Here is a 21,254-nt window from a genome sequence, read left to right on the forward strand (position 1 = left end):
TGAAGTGAAAAGTGTTAAAGAAGGAGGAATAAGGTGTAAAGGTGACCTAGTGAATAAATGCTTGAGTTTTTGAATAGTTTATTTAGTGAAAAAGAAGGCTGAAAAGTTGCCCTTTTCTGAACTTTGAAGGGCCGTAACTTTTTAAATAAGGGAGAGCGCCGCTTTTTTTTCGGATTCGTAATCTACGCATCAAAATACGTAAGTACAGTCAAATTTTTTTTCAAAATCGCCGGGTGTCCACATAACGAAAATTTACCGGAGAAAGATATACGCTGGCAACACTTTGATCAGGCGAGCTCTTTCCATTATTTCTATTGCTTTACTAATATTAATATCACACATCTTGTTGCTTGTCAATTATCCTGTTTATTGGTTACATTTGAATGCTGCTTTTTGGCTGTGAAGCCTTATCTACCAGTGATTCTGGAAGAAAGAATACAAGTAACTGAATATCACAACTCTGAAATTATATTTACTTTGAGTGTACTTGCAACTTGCACAACGAATAAATCCACTTCCTATGACATGAGAGTATTTCTTCCACGATCCACTCTCCGAAACTAGCAACCACATTATTTTAATTGGTAAAAACCCTATTATAGCCTCCTATGATCCTATCATTTAGAGGCGTTTGCAGGTTATACGTACATTATCACTTATATCAAGTCGTATGCTATTTCACATTCAGCAATCTAGTATGGAAATCTTGCACCCAACATCTGGAGCAGAAACTAATGACTATAATCTGTTTTCTGACTTTAAATTTTTTTCTTATTTCGTTTTTTTCTTGCATTGACATTCATTTTATTCTCATGTGTGCGGAATCATACGGATCATACGGAAAATCAAATTTAAGGTCTCTACCGGAAGCCAGATGGTCACTGGGTGTTATATCTGTTTGTTTACTGGTGAACAATGAATGTATTATTATCGTAGTAAAGACACAATACTCGCTCAAAAATTGAACCTTGTGGCACTCTCGATTTCTTCATCAGGACATTTGAACTATATGTGTTGAGTTGAATAGTCCTTTTCCAATCATTCAAATTCGACTTCTTAGTAAATGGCTTACGTGAACAAATAAAATCCAATGGTTATATTGTTACGGAATTGATGAATTATAGCAGTGGTCGCCAACCTCTTCAATGTGTCGAGCTACTTTGTTAATTTTGGAATAAACAGCGAGCTACCCACACGGAAGCCACGTAACGCAACGTAAATGAAATAATCCACAGTTAATTTATCATTATGTATGTATTTATTTTACTATTTAACTGGTAATACATAATACATAGGTACTGATAATAAACTAATAACAAAATAACTAATATTACTAGTACGTACTTGATCACAACGTCATGTCACGTATGTTAATAATAACAACAAAAAAGTATCGCACTATCATGAACATAAACATTGAAAAATAAAAAAGCACGTTCACTCAGACTCATCGAATTTTTTTTTAAATTTTTGCAGTATAATTTGATGCAGCCATTCGAATACAATTATCCAAACGTTCATCTGTAAGTCGATTGCAATATTTGTTCTTAATAAACTTCATATTGGAAAAAAAAAATTAACACAAATAGGTTGAACTGAATAATGCTTGCACTTTCAAGGCAACACAGCACAGAACTGAATATTTGTCTTTACTTACAATAGGCCAGATACATTCAGTACTTGAGACTAACGATTTCAAGGCTAAATCATTTTGAAACTCAATGACTTCCATTTCTGTTGCAGCGATGTCTTCGCCAAAGTTCTACATAACACAAGTTGCAAACTGTTGGATATCAATTTCCATAAAGGGTGAAACAACAAACTGCGCTACTAAAGCCATTTCATTGAAATCCTCAAAACGATTTTTGAAGTTATTCTTCAGGGTAGAAATTATTTCTACATGATATTTGTTGTCATAGGGTTCTAATGGATTTTGAGATATTTTTTCTGAAAGAGTAGGAAAATGCTTGGCATCGCTGTTAATTAGGTTTTGTTCCCAAAACTACAGCTTTTTGATGAATGCTTTTATATCAGAAATCATTTCCGCTAGTTCTTTGTCTCTCCCCTGAAGCTGCAAATTAAGTTCGTTTAATTTCTCTGTAATGTCCACGAGAAAATCAAAATCTCTAAGCCAGATTGAATTTTCTAGTTCCGGAGTCGGTTCATCGCGTTGTTTGAAAAATTGAACCATGCCAGATAGGACATCATTGAAACGTTTCAGCACCCGTCTTCTACTTAACCATCGGACTTCAGAGTGAAGGAGTAGGTCCCCGTATTGACAGTCAACTTAATCGGCCAAGGTTCTGAATAATCTTCTTTGTAACGTTTGAGCTCTAATCTTGTTCACAATGTTTACCACCAGTTTCATAACGTTGTTTAGTTTCAGGAAATTTCCACATAATGCTTTCTTATGGATAATGCAGTGGTAACAGAGAAATTGCGGAAAAGTTTCATCTTTACGACATAACGCCACCAGACCCTTATCACAACCCACCATAACCGGAGCGCCATCGGTTGTCAAGCCTACCATTTTCGATATTGGAATTTTCTCGGAAGAAATAATATTTTTTAAATGGGAAAACAACTCATGTCCAGTAGTGTGTCCTTTCAATGGAATGAACTTCAAAAGATCTTCTTCAATCGTAAAATCACTAAAAACCATCCTGACGAACACGGCCATCTGGGCAGTGTCAACGACATCTGTTGATTCATCCAGTTGAAGTGAAAAATGAACATAGTTATCTTAGTCAGTTCTTAACTGTAAAAAAATATCATTGCTCATTACTTCTACACGTCTCATCACTGTATTAGCAGAAAGTTGCATAGATTTTATAGCTGAAACTATCTCGACTTTATTTCTAAAGTTGGTAAATAACGAATCAGCAGCTTCTAAAAACGCCTGTTTTATCAATTCCCCGTCTTCATAAGGTTTCTTTTTTTGTGCAATTATTTGGGACACACGGTACGATGCTTCAGTTGCAGCCTTATTTTTGTCGACTGTTCTTAAAAATATTGATTGTTGTCCAATTAACTGCTTTTTTAACTGTTTCAGTTTCTCCTTTCTGGCGGCAGAATGTAGTGGGAATGATTTTTCAAAATTAGAATGTACAGTTTTATGATGTCTCTCAATATTTCCTTTTTTAGCAACGGAGACCGAAGTATTACATAACAAACACACATTTTTATCTTTAACTTCTGTAAAAAAGTATTGTTCTTCCCATTCCGAATGAAAGTGGCATGTCTTAACCTTCTTACAACTGCTTGCCATAATATTATTTTTGTTGTTCTCTACTAACCCAACCGCTGGACGTTGGTTACGCGTTCAGTTTTAAACTAAGCGCAATGTCGCCGCGCCGTGCGTATTTATCCCGTTCAAAGCAATCCAGATCGTTCTCGAACACTAGCGTAACGCTAGTTGAACACACACCGATTTTGGACGGCCAGTATAAAATCGGCCGATATTTTATTGGTAACGGGTGCTTGCACACTCACCGGATTTATATCGGTCAAACAATCAGTTGCTTTGTTGTCGTAATTAGCACGCTCTACCAGAACGAAGTTAATGCGTAGTAACTACGATTTCACCGAGCATTCGAGACTGGAATGGTCGTTTAAAAAACGGTGAGTATGCAAGAGTGTATTTAGTCATGTACGCCACTACTTTCCGGTACTGCCGGCGATACAGTGACAGTGGACGACTGCTCACCGGTATTTTACCGGCGACGATCACCGGTCGGCGTGTGTGTCAGGTCCCGTTCCCACATGTGGTTCACTATTGGAATTTGGACGACCGGTACAAAGTCGGACGTCCAAAATCGGGTGTGTGCAACTAGCGTAACGCTAGCTTGATGGCGCCAGCGGCAGATCGCTTACCGCAACGTTGCCGCTGTTTATGTTTAATATTATGACAATTAGATTTTTTTGTGGAATTTTCGGAAGCTTCTCTAATTTTTGCAGTTTGTATTTTTTAAATTAAAATCGTTGTGAAAGCTACCAGAATTGCCTCCGCGAGCTACCGGTAGCTCGCGATCGACAGATTGGCGACCACTGAATTATAGAATTATAATAAAATTATTGTGTCGTTGAGTGAGATTATGATTAATTTATATCAATCTATTCTTGTCTCGTTTAATGTTCCAACCTTCAAATTTTGAATATTTATATTTTCACCTCTCTCAACTTGTATTTTTTTAAAGACAAAACACAAGCACTACAGGAAAATCTTTAAGGCGTTCTAAGATCGGTGCCTATGCGATTTGCATCGCTGGAGAATGAATTTTTTAGGAAAAATATTCTCAGGAAGTTCATTCCACAAAAACGCAATTCTCCAGATGGAATAGTGCTTTAACAGTGAAGTTTGAGGTGTACTGAGTTGAACCTTTAAACGATGAGCAGCCACGGTCCGTCGCGAATCTCTGATATGTACGGATCTTGGTGGAATAATAGGTGCCAAGTCACTTTAAGACCTCCCGTGAATGTATCTATAAAAGAGATGAATCTTCAACTTTCTTCGATGATCCAGACTATCAAGGTTGCAAGAGTGATGTAATCAGGTGGATGGTTCTTTTCTATGTGGAGATCCAAAGAAGGTCGGATCTGAGCTTTATAAAGCATCAAAAGTTGCTGAGGTGTGTACAGTTTCCTGGTTCGGATCAGTGTTCCAAGCTTTTGATAAGCAGTCTTTGCAATTTCAGTGACATGATTCTGCCAAAACATATTGGTGTTCATTTTGACCCCCAATGAACTAATCGAAGCAGAAAGCGGAGATGCCTATCTTGAAATTATTATATCTGGTTGGAGACATTTATCTTATATAATGATATTTTATTGTTAATAGTATGGATATTTTTCTTAACACAATACAATTACGGTGCAATCACTAATTCATCCACCAGAGATTGGACTCTTCATGCAGATTCGATAATAAATTCCGTGGCGAAATGCTAATTCAAAACTGCAATTTTGTGGATAGATATATGAGCAAATGACTTCCAAGTTGAGACGAGCCCAAAATGTCCACGATTTGAAATGGCCCTCCGGGCAAACTGCAGAAACTGCAAAACTAATCTAACTTTATCCCTATGTGAAAATGAAAAACGAAATAGAGTTTTAAGTAATCCGAAATGCATTGTACACTTTCTGTTACACTAATTACTTCCACTCCATCCCACATAAATCTGAATGAAAAATGTCCAAATTAAGTTTGAGAAGTTCTCATAACCCAACGAAGTTTGCTGGCAAACGGGTGAGAAGGATGAGTTGGGATTGTGCGGAGTTTTGAGAAGATTTCTTGTCTCTGACCCTGAAGTCATATTTTTGTTTCTTTTTTTGATAGCGAAATTGTTAAGTGCTTTTGGTGGCATTAGGGTTTGCTAGTCAAACTTCGATGCTATGGCTTGTCGGATTATTTTTGTTTATGACTCTCCAGCTTCCTGAAGGAACGTTTCCTGCACGTGGTCGTCGATGGATATCTCGAATACTTCCACCATCAACGCTGGTGTTCCCCAGGGATCCATATTGTCTCCAGCCCTATTTTTATTGTATACCAACGACTTATTGGAAAGAGCCAAGATTCCAATGAATTGATTTGCTGATGACAGCACACTTGTCTCGTCACTCCATTTGGATTCTAGGACATCGGCTGCGGTTACACATCTTCACCGGCAGCAGGAGGTTGCATATCCATAATGAGGATGTTGATTTCGAATTGGGGTGAAAGTAACCAGGTTCAATTCAATGCCACGAAAGCCTAGGCATCGGTATTCTCCAAAAAGATAAATATCTCCGAACTGGATATAATAATGCCAGGACAGAAAATTCCGCTTTCTGCTTCGATACGTTTGTTGGTGCTTAAAATGAACACCAATATGCCTGGGCATACTCATGTCTCTGGAATGGCAGAGGCTGCTTCTCAAAAGCTTGGATACTGTTCCGAATCAGAAAACTGGACACACCTAGCAACTTTTGAAGCTCTATAAAGCAGATGTATGGAGCTCCGCCCCCAAGCATACTCTAAAGCTGCTGGATTCCATCCAGAAAAGAGCCATCCGTCTGATTGGTCACACGAACATCATTTGCAACCTTTGCTATGATTTGTTTTGCCAAATGATAATTTTAAAATACTAGCAGTAGGGGAATGCAATGAAACACCACTAACAAGTTACCCAGCTAGGTCAGTGGCCCTAAGAGTGCTATATTACCATCTACGGCACTCCTATGGTATTGACGAGACACCGGTGTTGTCCTACGCTCCGGGGGATATTGAATCCGTTGTGGGGAATGGGAAGTGCCGAATTTATTGGAACTATTCGTTCCCCACCCTCAGGCTCATACAAGCTAATAAGCCTGATGTAGTCCTTCTCGACCACCAGACCAAAACGATATTTGTCGTGGAGTTTTCAGCTCCTGGCGAGACGAATATCGTCAGAAAAGAGGAGGAAAAACGGATAAAATATCAAGATTTTCTCTTCGAACTCCGCAGACTCTATCCAGATCACTCTGTCAAGATGGTTGTTCTGATTATTGGAGTCCTTGGTGGAATGATGTCCTCTCTACTCTCGAATCTCAAAATCATACCGGCTTGCCGCACTAAGGCAGAAATCTTAGCCGCACAGATGCAGAAGGCTGTCATTCTTGGCTCACTGCGCTTGCTCAGGGCACATGATTTTCGGACCCAATGATCACTTACCCCACGGTGTGGTGAGTGGTCATTGGTTGATAATGCTGGCGCGCCCTCCTGAATGTATCGGGGCTTCGGGGAATAGGGCCTGACCAGCGCACACTACGGTGAAAAAAAATGTTACTAGCCGTACGTAATCATCACATATCTATAGATAAATATCTCAGCTGTTTAAATTCCCCTCGTCAGGTGTATTAAGGTTGCTACGAGTGGTACACCCAGTTTCGAAGGAGTGCAAGGCGGCGTTCAGGCTATTATGGCTGGGAGCTGCTCTCACTTGAAAGGCTTCCACACCGGTTTCTTATACAGAATGATATATGAATGGAAGAACGGAAGAATCCAATGAAGAAAACAAAATCAAAGCCGACGGTTCTATTGGCCTTCATAGTTGGTTGCTCAACCGAGGAATGACACCCTGGAGAATGAACACATTATAAAAATATACGCGGTAGGAAAAATATAGTGCATTTATAAACCTCTTAGTTTTGGGTGTTTCCACTGACAGATGATGATAAACGGGTCCCAGTGTATGAGAATCCAACAACAAAACGGTTCTGACGGAAGTTGGCAGGGGATATAGTCCAAGCAAATGGAATAAACAGGCCTTAAAATGAATACGTTTCATGTAGGTACATTTCCCTCTGATAGAACATAACCTCTTACCGGTGCTTTATAAATCCGGCGAATTGTCGAAAGGATTTCGGCGTTCCAACGCAAATATAGGTTTCAGACAACCACAAAACAACGCCAGAAATCACCGAGTCCGAAAATCTCGAAATCCCAGAATGAATGCACAAATTGCTGCAAGATAATTTAGATCGCACACCACCTTATTCATCAAACTTCACAATCTAGAGGAAAGATAATTTCAGAAGGAAACAGATTGGTGACAGCGAGGACAGGTCGAATAAATGACCAGAGGTGACACCCTACTTCTGCTGTCACAAAATAGTTGACCTTGAGTAAAGGTAACTCCGAACGGAATACGTATGATATTTCCATGGCCCAAATCCACCAAAGCTCAGCGTAGTAAACAAACAGCCGGAGGATTGAATATGTATCGCACAGACATAAAAAAATTCAATTATAAACAACGTTTAGTGGCGTACCCTTGTATATTGAACTACGAAAATCAAGTTGACTTTGAGTCAGATAAATACACATTGAGGATGTTTCCCATTTCGTGAATTTGGAGCTAGTGCAAGAGTAGCCCGTAATACCTTGACAGTCTGGAAAATCGAAGAAATGTACGAGATTTTTCTCTCTTCTATAGATACTTTCACGGGAGGTGTTCAAGTGACTTGACACATTTGATTCCACCAAGAGTGGTACATATCAGAAATACGTTATAGACTATGGCTTCTCATCATTTTGAGGTTCATTTCAGTGCACCTTGAACTTCACTGTTCAAAATTTCTTCCATAAACTGCGTTAATGTGGAATAAACTTCCTGAGAATGTTTTTCCAAATGGATTCAATTTCCAGCGATCCAAATCCAATGTGAATCGCTACTTTCGCACAGCCTCCGCTCTTATAGTGGGGATTTTTCTGTAGTGCATATTTTATTCAAAAAGAAAGAGTTAAATGGTACAGTGTTTTGCCAACTGAAATGAGTAATAGTCATGCGATGTTTTGTGTTAAAATAAGTTCGCACAGGAAATCGGTACTCAATTAATGAATTTCAACTTTTGTATTTGTTGCTTCATATCTCAATGTTTGTTAACGAAAATGATATGAAAATTGGTTAGAAATTATTCCTCTCGCAGGAATATCTTTTTGATTTACGATCAACCCAAATATAAATATTATACATAATTTTAATGATTTGGAACTACATCAGTTTAGAGTAGATGATAGAACTTTTCTCCGTTAACTTCCGTATATCAGTAGAACTTAGTCTCGAAACGTTATCCAACATTTGCGAGCCTTTCCTGAAGATACTTGAAAAGTTACAAATTCTTGGAAAATTCTAAGGATGATGGTCAGCAAAAGGCGGGAGAGGAAGTATGACAGTTGAGGTTATGAATATTACTGGAGTTTTTCCCAACACCAAACCGTTATTTCAACACCTCGACACGTGTTTCGATCACCAAGTGATCATCTTCAAGAAGAAACTTAAATTGTTTGATCTTTTTCTTGAAGATGATCACTTGGTGATCGAAACACGTGTCGAGGTGTTAAAATAACGGTTCCACAGGTTCCAAACAGTGCGTCACAAGTTGAGTATATTGATCTTTCAATTGCCATTAACGATAGAGATGAATATAATGAATAATCATATCAGTTAAAAATAATATTGCCAAATAATGAACTCAAAATATTTTTAGAACGAAACGAATATTGAGAGTATTCACATTAAATTTCCATTATCACACTTGTATGATGTTCATTATTTTATTCGTGAAATAATGTTTCATTTGTTATTTAATTTATGAAATAACTTCATTATTTAAACCTTAATGGATTTCAGTACTGTAACGGTCTAAATTTACTTGTAAATATTGTAGATATTGTTCGTTTATTTACTATGGAATCGACAGAATTGTCATTTATTGATGACGAACTTTTCGTCACAGCTAGGGACACATCTGGTTTGTCAGTGTGCCCGACCTACATTTTCAAAGAAGTTGTTACGTTTCAATTTAGCACTAGATCAAACTGCTCTTATGTGACCTTTCAAAACCACTACCTTACCTTTTAAGATCTTTATTCAGAGGATATTAACAATGTAATTCAGTTACAAGTTCATTTTATTCATTTAACATCATAGTAATGGGAATCTTCCGTTCCATAGAAAACCATACCTGAAATGTATAAGAATAAATGTATGCTCCCTGACTAACTGCTTTGACCAGTACTTACGCGTTCTCCTATTGCCAATCGACGTTGGAGATCCGAAATTCCTCGCTAGGTTGAAATAGTTGTTATTGTTTGTTTCTCAGTTTTCTTCACCTATCATTTTTTTCAGCCGTTGTCTGCCTTATTCCCTATACCTTTCCGAGAATATTTCTTGCATAGATTGTTATTCATCACTTCCAGAAGGTTTACTGACATATTAGAGCCATATCGCCTGAAAAACAATATTAGTTACCTCTGGGTTTCTGAATACTGTTTGATATTTTCGGTAAATAATCTGAATAATACGAATGCTCTAATATTTGTACTGAAAGGGAAGGATGTGGCGACTTACCTTGTATGTTTCTATTCCATCGCATGAATAAGGATTGGTAAATAGTTGAAAATAGGTTGGAACAATATATTTTGTAAATATTCGTAAACAAGGTTAAGAGACAGCTGTTGGTTGACATCTGCCGAACTTTCGTAGTATCGTTCCGTCGACTTACACCGAACTAGTTCTACAGTTGTTCACGGGTGAGGGATTGATCGGTTACTCAAGTTGTCAAGGGTTGTTTTAGGGTTGCATTGCTTTGAGAAGGAGTTTTGATGGGTCATGGACTTGTTGATGATGTATCAAGTGGCTGTGGAGGAATTGTTAGATTTATGATGTTGTGCACAGCGCCCCCTTGGTGCTTGTAGTGTAGATTGGATGCACTGTGGCAACAACTGGTTAGCTGTCAGATGTGGCATTCTCTTAGTATTTGGAAGTTAACCTTCGGTGAGCTTGGTTCGGAGTTCAAAGGGTATCATCAGACTGATTGTAGGATATATTTGGTTGTATTTGTGCCATCCTTCACGGGGATTATTTCTACAAGTCAGGATTGTATAGTGGAAGACTGATTGGTCATTTTGGTGTGGATATTTGCAGTCGGAAACTTAAGCTCTTTTGAGGATTTGTGGTGGATACCGAACTCGTGCCAGGTGGAAGGATTTCCGAAATTAGGTATGTCTGAATCACTGTCGCATCTCTCATGTGATCTTAGCTATGATATCACTTCTTCAATTCTACAACCTTCGTTTCTCGTCTCTAGATTCATAAGAAACAGAAGGCCCTCAGTCACTCATCAAGTCCCAGCAGGACTTCCGTGCAGAACACCGCACACGAAGAATCGTATAGAAAACCCCTTGGCCAGGGTAAGAATTTTACCATTAAATGTGTTTTAAATGATTTTAGTAATTTCTGGTTCCATCGTTATATCTCAACTGAATATTAGTATTGAAGAGAGGTTTCAACACTCATTCAATTTTCTTGATTTTTACGGATCATATGGTTATACAGGGCACCCAAAAATATACTCTTGTTATCTTGCTACTTTGCTTGATGAAAATATACCAGGGGTATTGATTAGTCAAATAGTCCTATTGAATGGGGGTTGAATCTCACCTTGTTTCATCTGATTCTGATTGAGAATTTTCTTCCGTAGGGTTTTTCTTCCTGTTTTTCTTCCTGTTTTTCTTCCTGTTTTTCTTCCTGTTTTTTTCTTCCTGCTTTTCTTCCTGCTTTTCTTTTCCTGTTTTTTTTTTGTCTTCGTTCCTGTTTCCTTTTTCTTTTCCTGTCTTTTTTTTCCCCTATTTTCTTTCTGGATCTTATTTGGTGATCCATTACTGGTCCAGCTTGTCGTACCCTACAGGGTGATCTATCTTGGTGGTGCTACAGGGTGATCCATCTCCGCCGTACTACAGGGTGATCCATCTCAGCAGTACTACAGGGTGATCCACTTCCGCCATACTACAGGGTAGCCTAACACCATATACCGGGTGGCCCAAAAGGAGCACGCAAGTTATAATTGATTTATTTGAAAATTTGTGCTATACTGAGATATTTAAATAATTGTTTGCCCTTATGTTTATTGATACCTGTTGATATAGTGTTGTTTATCGTTTATTGATTAAGAGTTGTTTATTGATACCTGATTGATATAGATATTTGTGAAACGGAAATTGAGGTATATTCTTCCTTTCACGATTGCTGATTGACACCGATGCGCCTACGCCTGAGCTCACGCGACGCAAACGAGTTTGTCTTACCATCCGATACTAGTATTTACGATTTCACCTACTCAATTTTCGTGGTAGTTTTACTCGACGTATTGTAGTTTTTTTTTTTTGAGCGTCGTTACTACCGTAATTTATGGCTGATTGAATTCGTGGTTATATACACCGCGCTCTTGTATTGTCATTTGAACGTCGCGTAGTAGTGTGAATATTGCATTGTCGTCTTAGAAGCGTTGTTGGTTAATCCATGTAAGTTAGGATTACTGAATAAATCATATTGGGGATTTTTATCTTTTATTTCCAATATTAATTGGTAAGTTATTGATATTGTGAGTTACTTAGGGTATCTGGAGGATTAAATTTACCTGGCGCCCATTAAGATCTATTTGAAATTTGCTAAGTTGTTTAACCCACTCCCGTCTCCACTGTTTAGCTTAGCCGCGGATACCCATCTGTCTTATTTGTTACCGGCAGATGATTTAGTCCCCTCTTGTGGTTTGTGAGGTGACATTTTTGGCGCCCAACGTGGGGCCCTTAAAAGAAGGTTTTTTTTTTGCGTTTTGGCGTTAGTAGGTGACTTTTGGAAACTTTGGAAAAATATAAATATTTTTTTTTTTTTTAATTGATACCACTCTAGTAGAATAGCGTTATGGCAAGAAGACTGGTAATAAATCGTCTTGATAAAGACGAACTGACCTATGAATTAGCATATCGGGGCGTAGCAACTGGCACTTGTGAGGAAATGAGACATCGTTTGGTTCAAGTAATGCAGATGGAAAGGTACGGCGAGAGTCTTCGATATCCTTCATATCCATTCACTTTCGAGGAAGATGAGGCTGCAATCAGAGGGAAACTAGATGATATCAGAAGGCTGATTGATGACATAACCGATTCTGGAACGAGTAGCGGGGCAATGAAACTTCAGACCAAGCTAGCACATGTGTTGAATCGTATAGACAATATGGACCCAGATAAGGATAAGGACAAAGAAACCCGGAAATCCGAACTCCTGGGTTTGGCTCTGTCGTTGATGGACGAATTTTCACATAAAGTTGACAGCAGCAAGAGAAGTGATACGAAGCGTGTGCCGGTTGCACTAAATCAATTAGAAAGCAGATTGGGAGCGCAATCATTCCATGCTAACTTAGGAGCAGTTGCTCGATCGTCTCTGACGGAAGATCCAGTCTTTGACCCATACTCAACCAGTAAAATGATTCCGCCTTATAAATGGAATCTGAAGAAGTTTTCTGGAGATGGTAAAGGAATGTCGGTGACAGCATTTTTCGAGGGAATAGAGGAGTTGAGACTAGCGCGACATGTCCCCAACGCTGTTTTGTTGGACTCAGGTGTGGACCTTTTTGCTGACAAGGCGTATCAATTTTATAAAGATTGTCGGAATCGAGTATCGACCTGGGAAGAACTAGTGGAAGAGTTTCGAGAAGAATATCTCCCTGCCAATCATTCTGACGCATTGTTCGAGGAATTGCAGAAAAGGACTCAACACCACTCAGAAACCATCGGAGTTTATCTTGCAGTGATGTCAAGCTACTTCAGCCGCCTAGGTTGCCCAATGACAGAGGAAGCTAAGCTGAACATAGTTATGAAGAATTTACATCCCTTTTACCAAGACAGATTACGTGAACCCTTACCCACAACCATTTCAGAACTTCGCTCGGTATGTCGAAGAATGGAAGCCAGAAGGGACATAATCAATAGCTACGTAGAACCATCAGCACGTCGTGGCAACGTGATAGAGAAGGATTTGGCTTTCGTAGAGGTCACCAAGGAATTGAATGCCTTAGAGATAGCAACGGCACGAATTCCGTCGAACAATCAGTCGAAGGAGATAGTATGTTTCCGATGCGATCAACCCGGACATCGTGCTATAGGATGTGCTCTACCGAAGCAACTGGAATGCTACAGATGTAAGAGAAAAGGGTATACCGTTCGTAATTGTCCAAACTGCTCCGTGTCGGGAAACGACAAGCGACGCCTTTGAATCGTCGAGGGGAAGGCGCTCGCAAATTGCACTCGGCGACTGCTATTCAACCAATCCTTGATTATATTCTGGATCACGCCGAAAACGATGAGAGACCCTACCTTAAAGTTGAAGTCTTGGGGCGTAGTTTACTGGGGTTATTAGACTCAGGTGCCTCAGCCACTATCTTGGGACACCCAGGTTGGCAAATCGTAAAAGATTTGGTACATTTGAATTCAGCAAAGAGAATTAGTTGCACTGTTGCCAATGGTCAAGTATGTGAAAGTATAGGAGAATGTGAAGTGCCATTTTGTTTAAGAGGCAAGCTGAAATTAATTCGAGTTTTAGTGGTTCCTGATGTCCCTCATCACTTAATTTTGGGAACGAATTTCTGGAGAGCAATGGGAGTGGTTCCGAATCTGAGGCACAACGAGTGGAAATTTTCTGAGGAAATTTGCTATCTGAACGCAGTGGACCATCTTCGAGGACAAACAGTTTTATCACCATTGGAAGAGGCCCGGCTAAACGCTGTAGTAGAGAAGAACAAGGAGCTCATGGGGAATAATTTAGGCTGTACGAATCTAGCTGAACATGTCATCGTGACCAACTCACCACCCATCAAGCAGCGTTATTATCCAGTGTCGCCTATTATTCAACAACATATTGATCGAGAACTAACAGAGATGTTGAAGAACGATATTATCGAGAAGTCGAATAGTGGCTGGTCGTCACCGGTTCTTCTCGTTAAGAAGAAAGATGGGAGCTACCGCTTTTGCGTTGATTACAGAAAACTAAATTCGGTAACGGAACGAGACAGCTACCCTCTCCCATATGTTTCCCACACGCTCGATAAATTGAAAAATGCACATTATTTATCCTCTCTTGATATCAAGTCTGCGTATTGGCAAGTTCCTGTGGCGGAAAAGTCGAGACCGTATACAGCGTTTACCGTTCCTGGGCGTGGTTTGTTCCAATTTAAAAGGATGCCGTTCGGATTACATAATTCACCAGCAACGTGGCAGAGGTTGATCGATACCGTCCTAGGACCTGAACTAGAACCACACGTCTTCGTCTATTTGGATGATGTAGTGATCGTTACCCAAACTCTGGAGAAACATCTGACAATTCTTGATGAAGTTTTCCGCAGATTGAGAGAAGCAAATCTCACTGTTAGCTTCGAAAAGTGTCAATTTTGTAGGCCAGAAATGAAGTATTTGGGATACGTTGTAGATAGAAATGGGTTGCATGTCGACCCCGATAAAGTCAAGGCTATGTTGCAGCTTCCTAGACCAGAATCGGTAAAAGATGTCAGGAGACTGGTGGGTACTTTTTCCTGGTACAGGAGATTCATACCTGAGTTTGCATCCATCGTTTCTCCACTCACATCGCTGCTGAAAAAGGGTAGAAAGTTTGATTGGACCGAAACTTGCGATATCGCTTTTCAGAAGATGAAGGAACGTCTTATATCAGCACCAGTCTTGAGCTGTCCGGATTATTCCCTCCCATTTGTTCTGCAAACAGACGCCTCGGCATTTGGAATTGGCGCTGTTCTCACTCAGACTCGCGAGGATGAGGACGTAGTAATTTGCTATTTGAGTAGATCATTGACGAAACAAGAGCGCAATTTTTCTACTACAGAAAGGGAATGCTTGGCCGTGCTGTGGGCGATTGAAAAACTGCGACCTTATTTAGAAGCTATTCCGTTCACCGTAATAACCGATCACTATTCCTTGGTCTGGTTACAGAATTTGAAAGATCCATCAGGACGACTGGCAAGATGGGCAGTCCGCATGCAGCAATATGACTTCAAAATTGTTCACAGGAAAGGGAAGGATCACATCGTTCCTGACACCCTTTCTCGATCGGTCCCAGTCATTGATGCCATCAACCAGCAGATGAAAGAAGAGATTTTGGACAAGTGGTACCTGCGCGTGAAAGATCGAGTGAGTTTACAACCCGAAAAATACCCCAATTGGAGATTCTCTCAGGGATCACTCTACAAGTACGTCAAACCGTGTTACGTGGAATTAGAAGACCAAACCGACGTTTGGAAGTTAGTTGTACCAAAAGCGGATCGGAAGAAAATTCTTATTGAAGCTCATGCAGACCCGACCTCAGGACATCAAGGAATATTCAAAACCTACCATCGTATCAGGGAAAGGCATTATTGGCCAAAGATGAAATCTGACGTGTCGAAGTTTGTTCGAAATTGTTCCACATGTTCCGCCTATAAACCCGACCTCAGAGGACCAAATGGACTAATGACTCCACAACCGAAAGTGACCCGGCCATGGGAAATGATCGCCAGTGATATCATGGGACCCTTACCTAGATCTACAAAAGGCAATAAATTTATCTTAGTCGTAACAGATTACTTTAGCAAGTTTTCATTAGTCTTTCCGCTAGGATCGTCAACAGCAGAAATCATCATAAGGAAGATCGAAGAGGAAGTTTTTCTGGTATATGGAGTTCCCCGAATTCTTTTGTGCGATAATGGGCCACAATACCGATCTCGACAGATGAGAAAACTCGTGGAAGAATATAAGGTGAAAATTAGGTATAATGCCCATTATCATCCTCAGGCAAACCCGACTGAACGAGTGAACAGAACATTGAAGTCAATGTTGGCTATGTATGTGTCCGATAATCACAGGACCTGGGATTTCAACTTACCCAAGCTATCATGCGCCTTGAGAACGGCTCGACATGAGACGACTAACCACACTCCATATTTCGTGAATTTCGGCCGCTCAATGGTTTTGTGCGGAGAGGAGATCTCTCGGAGGAAAAATCTATTGGTTGATAGTGAACCTGCTGAAGATTCGAGGCCTGAAGGATTCAGAAAACTCTTTGAGGAGATAAGGAAAAGGTTAGATGTGGCTGCTCGAAAGAATGAAAAAACTTATAACCTTCGAAGAAGGAGTGAAGAATTTTGGCCAAATCAACCCGTTTGGAGGAAGAATTTTGTGGTATCAGAGGCGGACAAATATTTTAGTGCTAAGCTAGCGCCAAGATTTGTCGGGCCTTTTTATATTAAAAAAAGGGTATCCCCGTGGACATATGAATTAAGAGATGAAGACGGTAATTATAAGGGATATGGAATGCGAAAGACCTAAAGTCAGCTAGCGCTGATGAAAATTTACGCTAGTAAATTTTCTTGAGGCAAGGGGGGAATTGTAACGGTCTAAATTTACTTGTAAATATTGTAGATATTGTTCGTTTATTTACTATGGAATCGACAGAATTGTCATTTATTGATGACGAACTTTTCGTCACAGCTAGGGACACATCTGGTTTGTCAGTGTGCCCGACCTACATTTTCAAAGAAGTTGTTACGTTTCAATTTAGCACTAGATCAAACTGCTCTTATGTGACCTTTCAAAACCACTACCTTACCTTTTAAGATCTTTATTCAGAGGATATTAACAATGTAATTCAGTTACAAGTTCATTTTATTCATTTAACATCATAGTAATGGGAATCTTCCGTTCCATAGAAAACCATACCTGAAATGTATAAGAATAAATGTATGCTCCCTGACTAACTGCTTTGACCAGTACTTACGCGTTTCTCCTATTGCCAATCGACGTTGGAGATCCGAAATTCCTCGCTAGGTTGAAATAGTTGTTATTGTTTGTTTCTCAGTTTTCTTCACCTATCATTTTTTTCAGCCGTTGTCTGCCTTATTCCCTATACCTTTCCGAGAATATTTCTTGCATAGATTGTTATTCATCACTTCCAGAAGGTTTACTGACATATTAGAGCCATATCGCCTGAAAAACAATATTAGTTACCTCTGGGTTTCTGAATACTGTTTGATATTTTCGGTAAATAATCTGAATAATACGAATGCTCTAATATTTGTACTGAAAGGGAAGGATGTGGCGACTTACCTTGTATGTTTCTATTCCATCGCATGAATAAGGATTGGTAAATAGTTGAAAATAGGTTGGAACAATATATTTTGTAAATATTCGTAAACAAGGTTAAGAGACAGCTGTTGGTTGACATCTGCCGAACTTTCGTAGTATCGTTCCGTCGACTTACACCGAACTAGTTCTACAGTTGTTCACGGGTGAGGGATTGATCGGTTACTCAAGTTGTCAAGGGTTGTTTTAGGGTTGCATTGCTTTGAGAAGGAGTTTTGATGGGTCATGGACTTGTTGATGATGTATCAAGTGGCTGTGGAGGAATTGTTAGATTTATGATGTTGTGCACAGCGCCCCCTTGGTGCTTGTAGTGTAGATTGGATGCACTGTGGCAACAACTGGTTAGCTGTCAGATGTGGCATTCTCTTAGTATTTGGAAGTTAACCTTCGGTGAGCTTGGTTCGGAGTTCAAAGGGTATCATCAGACTGATTGTAGGATATATTTGGTTGTATTTGTGCCATCCTTCACGGGGATTATTTCTACAAGTCAGGATTGTATAGTGGAAGACTGATTGGTCATTTTGGTGTGGATATTTGCAGTCGGAAACTTAAGCTCTTTTGAGGATTTGTGGTGGATACCGAACTCGTGCCAGGTGGAAGGATTTCCGAAATTAGGTATGTCTGAATCACTGTCGCATCTCTCATGTGATCTTAGCTATGATATCACTTCTTCAATTCTACAACCTTCGTTTCTCGTCTCTAGATTCATAAGAAACAGAAGGCCCTCAGTCACTCATCAAGTCCCAGCAGGACTTCCGTGCAGAACACCGCACACGAAGAATCGTATAGAAAACCCCTTGGCCAGGGTAAGAATTTTACCATTAAATGTGTTTTAAATGATTTTAGTAATTTCTGGTTCCATCGTTATATCTCAACTGAATATTAGTATTGAAGAGAGGTTTCAACACTCATTCAATTTTCTTGATTTTTACGGATCATATGGTTATACAGGGCACCCAAAAATATACTCTTGTTATCTTGCTACTTTGCTTGATGAAAATATACCAGGGGTATTGATTAGTCAAATAGTCCTATTGAATGGGGGTTGAATCTCACCTTGTTTCATCTGATTCTGATTGAGAATTTTCTTCCGTAGGGTTTTTCTTCCTGTTTTTCTTCCTGTTTTTCTTCCTGTTTTTCTTCCTGTTTTTTTCTTCCTGCTTTTCTTCCTGCTTTTCTTTTCCTGTTTTTTTTTTGTCTTCGTTCCTGTTTCCTTTTTCTTTTCCTGTCTTTTTTTTCCCCTATTTTCTTTCTGGATCTTATTTGGTGATCCATTACTGGTCCAGCTTGTCGTGCCCTACAGGGTGATCTATCTTGGTGGTGCTACAGGGTGATCCATCTCCGCCGTACTACAGGGTGATCCATCTCAGCAGTACTACAGGGTGATCCACTTCCGCCATACTACAGGGTAGCCTAACACCATATACCGGGTGGCCCAAAAGGAGCACGCAAGTTATAATTGATTTATTTGAAAATTTGTGCTATACTGAGATATTTAAATAATTGTTTGCCCTTATGTTTATTGATACCTGTTGATATAGTGTTGTTTATCGTTTATTGATTAAGAGTTGTTTATTGATACCTGATTGATATAGATATTTGTGAAACGGAAATTGAGGTATATTCTTCCTTTCACGATTGCTGATTGACACCGATGCGCCTACGCCTGAGCTCACGCGACGCAAACGAGTTTGTCTTACCATCCGATACTAGTATTTACGATTTCACCTACTCAATTTTCGTGGTAGTTTTACTCGACGTATTGTAGTTTTTTTTTTTGAGCGTCGTTACTACCGTAATTTATGGCTGATTGAATTCGTGGTTATATACACCGCGCTCTTGTATTGTCATTTGAACGTCGCGTAGTAGTGTGAATATTGCATTGTCGTCTTAGAAGCGTTGTTGGTTAATCCATGTAAGTTAGGATTACTGAATAAATCATATTGGGGATTTTTATCTTTTATTTCCAATATTAATTGGTAAGTTATTGATATTGTGAGTTACTTAGGGTATCTGGAGGATTAAATTTACCTGGCGCCCATTAAGATCTATTTGAAATTTGCTAAGTTGTTTAACCCACTCCCGTCTCCACTGTTTAGCTTAGCCGCGGATACCCATCTGTCTTATTTGTTACCGGCAGATGATTTAGTCCCCTCTTGTGGTTTGTGAGGTGACAGTACGTGATTAATTATGTGAAATCATTACGAAATAAATTATCAATATTTCGGTGAAAACGGGATATCCAAATGAACATGTATGTTTGTATCACCGAAATGACTTTTTTACTGGTATTTGAAGTGTATCAAAGTATCGATTCCAATCATGTACAAATGAATAGTTATTTCCTATGGGGGATGAAAACGGGGCGAAATTCTGGTGTTTTTTTATGAAAAATTGAAACTCAAATGCCAAACATGAATTATAATTTGAATGGGTTATATTTTTAGGAGTGATTAATTTTTGGGAAAGAAAGTTTTTGGCTTTCTACTACTCCATCTGATACAAAAAAAATGGATGAGAGAATCTTCCAAAGAAAGGAAGGAAGTAATCAATTTATTACCATTCATTCAAAGTAGAACTCATGTGAATGATATCTGATTCTTATTCCTCAACAAATGTTCGATATACAAACTGAATAGAGAAAAGTGTCTTCTGTATAATTCAGTGTTCATGCAGAAGTATTTGTTTCGAAAGAATTTTTTTCTTTCGTGTAATTCAATGTTTATATGAAAGTAGCTGTTTCACATCCATGTATATAGTTACTTATTTTCAAATTGATTACTTTCTTCCTTTCTTTGGAAGATTCTCTCATCCATTTGTATCAGATGGAGTAGTAGAAAGCCAAAAACTTTCTTTCCCAAAAAATGAATTATAACAAATACCTATTTCAAATAATCGAGTTTACAACCCTTCCTTGCAGAGTGCAACATCTCCGTATCGTTAAGATTCGGGAAATTGTGGTTGCATCCAAAGGAATGGTTTTGAAAACGTTAGTTACAAATAAAAGTGGTAAGAAACATAGAAAGTTTCATTTCTCATTTTTCATACATGAATTGAACTTAGATTTGCTTTCGCAACCTCCGTATTCTCCAGATCCAAATCTGAAATTCAAGCGCCGAGGTGATCGTCAGAACTGAGGCTAAAGACAAATTGGCAGAATACCCCGATGAGGGTTGAGATTCTTTTTTGCTACTTGGGAGTCTTTCACATGTCACTCATTCCGGTAATCCTGTACAGGTTCTTTGTGAATTCTTTTTTGTGGTCTTGTTGAGGTGTCCATATTTGCATCCCGTGATTCAGTGCCTCACAAAGATGACGAGCTGCCTCTGCCAAAGTGAAAGTTTTCAGAAGAAACACCCTATATAATGCGATTTCATAAAACCAGAAACGTAAATATTTTTCAACCGACAGCCAATCAGCTATTCTCAATGTGATATTCGTGTTCAGCACGTTGAAATCACTCAGGATTGGTCACTTTTACCATAGACGCAATTCAATTATTGCCAGTCTTGGCATCGAATACTTTCGGTCGTCCTATAAAAATATGGCAACGAAATTCGAAATGAGATAGACACTTATAGTTCGCTGAGCTGAACCCCGTCACTGAAGTATAAATCTTCATATAATGCAGGTAGTAAAGTATATTCAAGCAATAAATCGTCGTCGGAAACCTGGTAGTGATCGAATCATAGGTAACGCGCCTTCAATGGGCTTGTAGTCGTTTAGAGCAGCAGTATTTCAGCAGCTATTGTGCGGAGCTTTTTGAGTTCACGGA

The 21,254-nt window shown here is 39.2% G+C and overlaps 2 protein-coding genes across 3 annotated transcripts in view; both read left to right on the forward strand.

The window, feature by feature from the left end:
* Positions 1-21,254, forward strand: part of CadN (neural cadherin) — a 796,050-nt gene that overhangs the window by 244,887 nt on the left and 529,909 nt on the right.
* LOC141482161 (uncharacterized) lies at positions 9,178-13,571 on the forward strand. Of its 2 annotated transcripts, XM_074174960.1 has the most exons (3): positions 9,178-10,520; positions 10,609-10,711; positions 11,002-13,571. In XM_074174960.1, the coding sequence occupies exon 3, from the start codon at positions 12,222-12,224 to the stop codon at positions 13,569-13,571; it is 1,350 nt and encodes a 449-aa protein (XP_074031061.1). In that variant the 5' UTR covers positions 9,178-10,520; positions 10,609-10,711; positions 11,002-12,221. The 2 variants fall into 2 exon arrangements, with proteins under 2 accessions (XP_074031061.1, XP_074031060.1); XM_074174959.1 differs by having other exon boundaries at positions 9,178-10,711.

Source organism: Leptinotarsa decemlineata, unplaced genomic scaffold (assembly GCF_025532065.1).
Source record: "Leptinotarsa decemlineata unplaced genomic scaffold, Ldec_3_MD MMD2_tig00000882_RagTag_RagTag, whole genome shotgun sequence".
Lineage (NCBI taxonomy): Eukaryota > Metazoa > Arthropoda > Insecta > Coleoptera > Chrysomelidae > Leptinotarsa > Leptinotarsa decemlineata.